Source organism: Paramisgurnus dabryanus, chromosome 22 (assembly GCF_030506205.2).
Source record: "Paramisgurnus dabryanus chromosome 22, PD_genome_1.1, whole genome shotgun sequence".
NCBI classification, from domain to species: Eukaryota; Metazoa; Chordata; class Actinopteri; order Cypriniformes; family Cobitidae; genus Paramisgurnus; species Paramisgurnus dabryanus.
In genome coordinates this window covers 17,445,029-17,452,515 of record NC_133358.1, presented here as the reverse complement: position 1 = coordinate 17,452,515, position 7,487 = coordinate 17,445,029, and the positions used below count along the sequence as shown (strand labels likewise).

Sequence of the window (7,487 nt, the reverse complement as noted above, 5' to 3'; positions counted from 1 at the left end):
CATTGTATTTATTTTTCCTACTATGGAAGTCAATGTTTACAATCAGCTGTGTGTTTACCATCATTTCTCAAAATATCTTCCTTTGTGAAATTTATACAGAACAACATGAGGGTAATGACAGAATTTTCATTTTTGGGTGAATCACCTTTAATCTTTTTCTGATGGTTTACGACAGCATAAACTCTCAAGCTGTTTTGGTGAAAAATCACATTTCTATAATTTGTGTTACAAATACTTTTCTCTTCTTTTGGACATTCTGAAAACAAGATTATTTTACATCTCTCTCATTCCTCATTGCCTAAAAGACAACCTAAGCACAAAGAAGCACAGCACATCCCATCCCTGCTATTAAACTATTAAGTTTGACCAAAACCATGATAGTTATGAATTCATTACATTTACATTTAGTCATTTAGCAGACGCTTTTGTCCAATTTATGAAACAGATTGGTTCTGTAAAAACACGAGAGACACATAACAGCAATAATATTCTGGTAGAGAATTGCATATGACCGTATGTCAAAACAAACCTGAAGTTTTTTCACACTGAAAGTTTGACTCACTTAGTACAGCACATTTGAAAGGACGTGCTATATATGAGGGTGGCATCCTAGTGTGACAAGCTATCACCACCTTACACCATGAATAAAACATCTTGTGCCCAGAAAGATGAATATATATTTATCTATTCTGTAAGTATTTTCCGAAACAAGCAGTATTTTTGTGATTACGAAGCCAAACTTTACAACCACATCCAAACTGTGCAAATGTTAATGTCAGAAAATGTCAACAATTGTTAATCATCTCCCAAAGTCATACATAGTTCATTTATCTGCACTGTTTTTTTACTTTAAATTGGAATATAAAGAACAACAAAATCGAATAAAGAGCAAAGCCTTGAACAGCTTTTTTATTCATAATTTATACCAGCAGATACAAAAATGTTTAACTGTATCCAAATGTGCAAGAAAACACTATTGATACTTTTTTTAATTCAAATTAAAACAACATACAAGAACTGATTTTGGAAAACTGACAATGTAAACTTGAGAGACCAGACCCTTCATGGCAACAGGACTGAATTCAGAGATTATAACTAACCCAAAACCTTGACTTTTTGCATGTGACTCCCAAAAGTATACCAAAGTTGTTGTGAATACATAGGCTTATATCTATCCCCCATTTCATAATCAAAAAAGGCAATCATAATCGTAAAGCAGCACAAATGTGTATGACACATTAAATGAACAGACTTCTTAAAATTGTACCAAGACGTTTAAAAGAGATACTATAAACGGAGAAAAAACTAATCAATCTGTACTAAAACATGTAAACATTCACCTTCATTCGCAGCACAGGGGCAACAGAATATAATTAGAAAAATATTGACTTTAGTGAAGCTTGTTAAGTGCTCGGCTGTCATTGTTTCAAAATACTTCAGCAATCTAACCAACACTTAAGACGTACATACAAGGTTATGATAAACAATACTGAACATGATGGAGTCCCAGCAACTTCATTAAAATAACAAAAACATCTACTGCAGTCACACATTTTCATTTTTTAAATCTAATTATGCTCCTCGCTTTTGGGAAAAATGAAAGGAAATGAAACAAAAGTACATTGCGGTCAAACTTTTTGTTTTTTGCATCAGTCAACTTCCACTTTCTCGTAAACACAACTAATTGAAAAACTTGTGCCTTGCCTAAGACATTTATCTGAGCTCTTTCACTCTCTCACAGTCACAAATTTACAGATAATTCAGATACAAACATAACTCTCTATTGACTCCAGACAAACCTTCATTTAATCGGCAACAGTGCCGATACAGCAAACCAATCAGAAGCGTACATTCTTTACCAAAACATAGGTACAGCATTTAAACCTCAGCTTCTATTGTGTGTTAAGTAGTAGTTTTCACCACTAACTGTTCCCTAATATACGCAACTTAATTACCAATAATTCATGTATGTGTTCACTAATGAACGTTAAAGATGGCAAACTGCGCTTATTTGACAGCTAACCTTCAAAGTCTCCCCAAGGTGTCTCACGAATTCTTCACACAGCATTGTTCGACGGTTTCTGTGAATGCCAACTGGCACTGTCTTAAAGGCCTTTAGACCATGTGTGGTGTGAAAACCGCAAATAGAAAGTTCTGGCTCTGATTCACACACATTCAATATGCCAGATAAAAAGACTTTTATAAGCTCCCGATGGCTTTTGTTAATTATCCAAATAAAAGACCAAAGCTAACCAGTGGCAGCACACATGCATGGCATCATTATACCTCAATCTATCCCAATGTTACATAATGAAATGTCATCTGATGCATCAACATGCGAAAAACTCAACCAAACCAAGTTTCGATGGCTGACATAATTGTTCAGTCCTATTAAAGCATTCATTAAACAATTACCTTTTAGGTAAATGGAAAAAAAAAAGGAGCAGACGTGTGGAAAAAAACAAACCAAAAGGAATAACAATGTATGAATTCGTCTGAATATTACATTTTTGGTTTGAAGCAGAGTTTATGAAATGACAGGCTGACATGCTGCTATTACAGAGGGCAGGAAAGTCTGCTCTCGCTCCGCATAGAAGACATCTCCCATATCCACTCAAGAGCTTATGAATGCTGAATTATTCCTTTGGGATATTTGCAGATTAATTAAGTGAAAGTTTGCTCATGGTTCAAGTATAAACAAGTCATCTACTTTGAAACGTTTCTATAAAACTGTGCTTTTTGATTTGGGTGGGTTTTAACAAACAATTCTTGCATTTTCTGATGTTTAATACTTTTAGCATTTACACCAACTAGTGACGTTCATCTTTTTAGCATTAGAAAGGGATCAAATACTTCATATGGTGTTTAAAAAAACGAAACGATTAGAGATGCACCAAAATATTGGCCAATAATCGGTATCGGTCAATAAAAGCATTTTTTCACACCATCGGACAACAGTGTAAAAACAACCGATAGTCTTGGCAGATAGAAATCTGTGGCGGCCAGTGACTTCTTTTTTCGAAGGTGCTCGATGCGAAGTTCGTGACAACATGTATGTAGCTCGTTCTGTGTGGTTCCGTTTTCAAAGTATCTGTTCTGCGTATCGTGAGATCCTGTGTGCATCACTTGTCTTGTCAAAATAAGTGCCTGCTGCAGGTGCGTCCAAAGGGTTTATGATAAAAGAGATGCTCGCGTTTGCCAGATACTCGCATAATCTCATGCGTTATCAGAGTTTACTGTTAAGGGAGTGTCTTGCGTGTATTTTGTGAACGTGAGCATCTCTTTTATCATAAACGCTTTTGACGCGTGTGCAGCAGGCTTTTATTTTGAAAAAAAACACGTGATGCACACAGGATCTCTCGACACGCAGAACACATATTTCGAAAAAAGGAACCATACGCATGACACTCCGAACACTTATTCTGATGAGCAGTCACGAGCCGCCACTGATATAAACAAAAGAGAACAGGAAATTGCAATGAATTTGATCTGTGTATATGCTCTAAAAAATGCTGTGTCATTTTCAGGAAAAATTATATGGGTGCATCTCTAAAAACACTTAACATGTATATGAATCATAATTAGAATTGCAAAAATCTGAGAATCCTGGAAACTTTTCATTGAAATTATAAGGGAATATAGGGGATTTGTGGCACACAGATGAAGATCAGTCAAATCTCAAGGAAGTTCATGTTTATATGTGATACAGTTTGTATAAATTAGCCAAAATTTAATTTAATTTAATTGTTTTTTTTTACTTTAAGTTTCCAACTTGAAATTATTCCAAAATTCCAGTGCTTTGCAACCCTAATCATAATACCTTTGCCTAGAAGTCAAAAATAATTTAAACTTTAAACTTGAAATTATTCCAAAATTCCAGTGCTTTGCAACCCTAATCATAATACCTTTGCCTAGAAGTCAAAAATAATTTTGTTCTGCCAAATCTCCTTTGTTTTCTACCTGCTCCCTTTTTAGATACCACTTGGCATTCTTTGTTTTTTATAAGGTTTGTTTTGCATGTTATTCAGAGTCCTTGATTTGTGGCCTTCTAAAACCAGAATAACTGAATGTGTTGTTGCACAGATCTATAAAATAGTTATGAATAGCATAAAACGTATGGTAAGATAAACTTTTAACATTTAATCATTGTAAAAGATTAACTCTGAATAAACGTATTTTCTTTAAAAACTTAAATTGTGTGTCGATCAAAAATCGACATCCAGCATTTTTGCAAGTTTAATTAAAAGTACCGATATAAACCTGCCAAAAAATCTGGCTGACATCATGTTTCCTTAATACAGCACAGAACAAACAAATCTAAATTTTTCAAAACCAAATTCCTAGCAAGGCAACAACAGCAACATGATTTCCTTAACATTTAACTCAAAACCAGATAGAGTTATTAATGCAATATATATTTATGTAATCATTATACCTATGCGTTTATTCAGACATGCCATGAATTTCATTAAGCATGGTGTCTCTTAAGCCATAGGTCGGAAAAGTTAGTAGTTGTGAAACACTGAATCTGAACAATAACAAAAACCTCAATGCTCATTTTATGTGGGAAGAACAGATAGTCAACCTAATGCTAATAACACAAATCCAGCCTATGCAACTGATCGCTATATCACCATAAATGTAAACTGTTTTAAGAATGTATCACTCAACAAAAAGTGCAATTTACTACTGTATGCCACCCACTACAATCAGTTCAGTAGTGTTTCTCCTGCAAATAATCCTTCATTTTGTTTGGTAAAGGCAGTTTCTGAATCAGATCTATCCGTGTGTACTGTCGAATGACAAATCGGCAAAGGTATTGCAACGAGCGCACTTGCATGAACCTAGAGACGGGATTGGTCAACCGAACAGGATACGTGGCGGATCCTGGCAGACGGGATCTGGAGTAACAAAACGCACCGTTTTCCGAATCTTTTATAGAAAGTTCAATTAGATCTACTATGGAAGTGTGACCTTCTACATCAGGCTGCTCATAAAAACTGAACCTGCCGTTTGAATGTTCAATCCTGGTGTGGAGAGTCTTTCCCTGTGACCGAAAGCTCAAGCTGAGGAGATAGCGATCATCTGAGCTGTCCCTTACCAAAAATGAACCATCTGGAAGGTTCACTAGCTTCTCCTCAGCTTCCCATCGAGTGATAGGACCCCAGTACCAACCCTGCTTGGCCAGTTTTTTAAGTTCCTCCGTAAGGCTCGTTACAACCATGTGTCCACTACTGTGGAAAGAGTCGTACACCCTGCTAACACCGGGGACAGAACTGGGGTCAAAGTTCAAGTGATGCCTCACTCTTTCAATGACATGAGAGTCTGCACCACTGAACCCAGAAAGGGTCCTTGGAATTTCATTGGTAGAAAGAGGGGACAGTGAGGGAGAAAATAAAGGCGTATCAGCTCTGGAATTGGATAGGATCATTGCTGGAGTACCAGGCATGGACTGGTCCATAAAAATGTCCGGTGGCATTAGATCGTGAATGTGTTGGCCCCGATCCACATGCAACGAATCAGATTCCACCTGATCTACAACTTCCATGGGTGAGGAGCCATCCAAACAAAAAGACTGGGATGAATCTGGGTACATTCCATCATCCAAAGGCATTGTGTACTGTATGTAGTCCTGAGGTGTTAGACCGATAGGCACGTGATCCTCAATGTTTAAACGCAAATTGCCACTTTGAGTCGCCATGTCCTTCAGAGATTCACTCCTCTGGTCTTGGAACAGACCTTCTAATTGGATATCATGAAACTCCTTACGGATGCCATTGAGGGAGGGGCTTGGAGTAGGGGAGTGGACCATGGCTTTTACCTTTACCTCCATCTTGATGCATGCTTCATCTGAGTTGACGGGCCGGAAAGGCCACGGAGAAGGGCTGTAATGATGGCTTCGGAGGGACGAGGATCTTATCGGCCGCTGGGTTTTGGCCTCATTGAAGCTTATTGGGACCGACGAGGAGGAGAAGGTGTCATCGTCGTCTCCAGAGCCCACTGCAGAGGAGCCTCCTTTCACCTTAGCCTTCTGTTTTGCAGACAGCCTTCTTTTGAGTGTGCCCATAAGACTTTCGCTCTTGGATCGGTTCTTGTGACCCTTCTCGTCCTCCCCATTAAGATCACAACTTACCAGTCCTTTGGTGTAGCAACCTCCAAAAAGGGAGTCATCTTTCGTGAACTCGGCAGCTAAGGATGGCTGCTGAAGCATGACAAAATCCCCATCTTCTTTGCCCTTTATGTTAAGCGACTTTCTGATCGTTTTGAGAGTGATCTTCTTCATTCTTGTACACCCCGTAAGGTGAGGGCATAGGACGGTCCTATGTGCTGACCGATAGATGCTAACAGCAGAGTCCTGCCATGTGACTGGGAAATGTCAATCATGTGAACGTCACTGCGCTTTTCATCTGCAAAAGATGAGATAAAAGCTGGATGAAACAGTCAAATAGCCATTGAACCATTAGCAATGTACAACTGTCAGTATAATAAAAATATGTGTGTGTGTGTGTGTGTGTGTGTGTGTGTGTGTGTGTGTGTGTGTGTGTGTGTATATAAATAAATAAATAAATAAATAAATACATAAATAAATACATACATACGTGTGTGTGTGTGTGTGTGTGTGTGTGTGTGTGTGTGTGTGTGTGTGTGTGTGTGTGTGTGTGTATTTAAGTATATGTGTGTGTGTGTGTGTGTGTGTGTGTGTGTGTAATATATGTATATAAAAATGTGTGTGTGTGTGTATGTATAATTTATTACAAATATATAAAATTGTCCAGTGTGCAATGAGCTCACATGTTGATCAAGAGATTATAAGTGTGTTGATATGATTAAAAAGGGCTTATTGATGAAAATCAATGTTTGCTAGATGCATAGCTATTAAAAATAATGCATGTCTTACATGGGCCTTATCACACTAGCCAGCATATCATCTACGAAGACAGCATCAAAATAAAAACTCGCATGTTGTATTAAGTGATTATCGGTTTATTAAATTACTAACTTGTTAAATTACGAATCATGTCAAGCTTCATAACTATATCTCTCTCACAAAATAAACAGGCCTGGAGCTAACTACGCTAGCATGCTACGGACATTCACAGTGCCAGTTAAACAAACATCATTAAACATAAATATTAACAGCAGTTTACTTACCACTTTAAACAGAGAAGTAATCAATCCTGTTAAAACATGAATCTGAATGAAATGAACCACGAAATGTGACAACGAGTGACATTTAGCATTAGCTTCCAAATGCTAAGCTATCCTCACACGAACAGTACTGTTTCAATACATTCATAAGTTCCGCTCGTGATCTGTGCTCATCTCGTGCACGTAAAGGACCGACATCGTTTTCTCCTCCTCTGTTTTAGTCCGTTTAACGAAAGATACATCCCAAGTTTCACAAAAGCTTAAAGCCTTTCTTGCTTTTTCTGTGCTAGCTAGCCACTTTGGCTATAGCCTCTTCCTCTCCCTCTTCCTTTGTTGCC

The 7,487-nt window shown here is 37.7% G+C and overlaps 1 protein-coding gene across 2 annotated transcripts; it reads right to left on the bottom strand.

Annotated features, from left to right (window-relative positions):
* Window positions 1–882: 882 nt before the first annotated feature.
* On the bottom strand, window positions 883–7,487 carry socs6a (suppressor of cytokine signaling 6a). 2 transcript variants are annotated; one of them, XR_010546606.1, is made up of 3 exons: window positions 7,153–7,487; window positions 3,906–6,407; window positions 883–3,820 (listed from the first exon to the last, which is right to left on the bottom strand). XR_010546606.1 is itself a non-coding variant. In XM_065294991.1 (2 exons), exon 2 carries the CDS (start codon window positions 6,281–6,283, stop codon window positions 4,715–4,717), a length of 1,569 nt encoding a protein of 522 aa, XP_065151063.1. In that variant the 5' UTR covers window positions 6,284–6,407; window positions 7,153–7,487; the 3' UTR covers window positions 883–4,714. The 2 variants fall into 2 exon arrangements, 1 of the variants encoding a protein (XP_065151063.1); XM_065294991.1 differs by having other exon boundaries at window positions 883–6,407.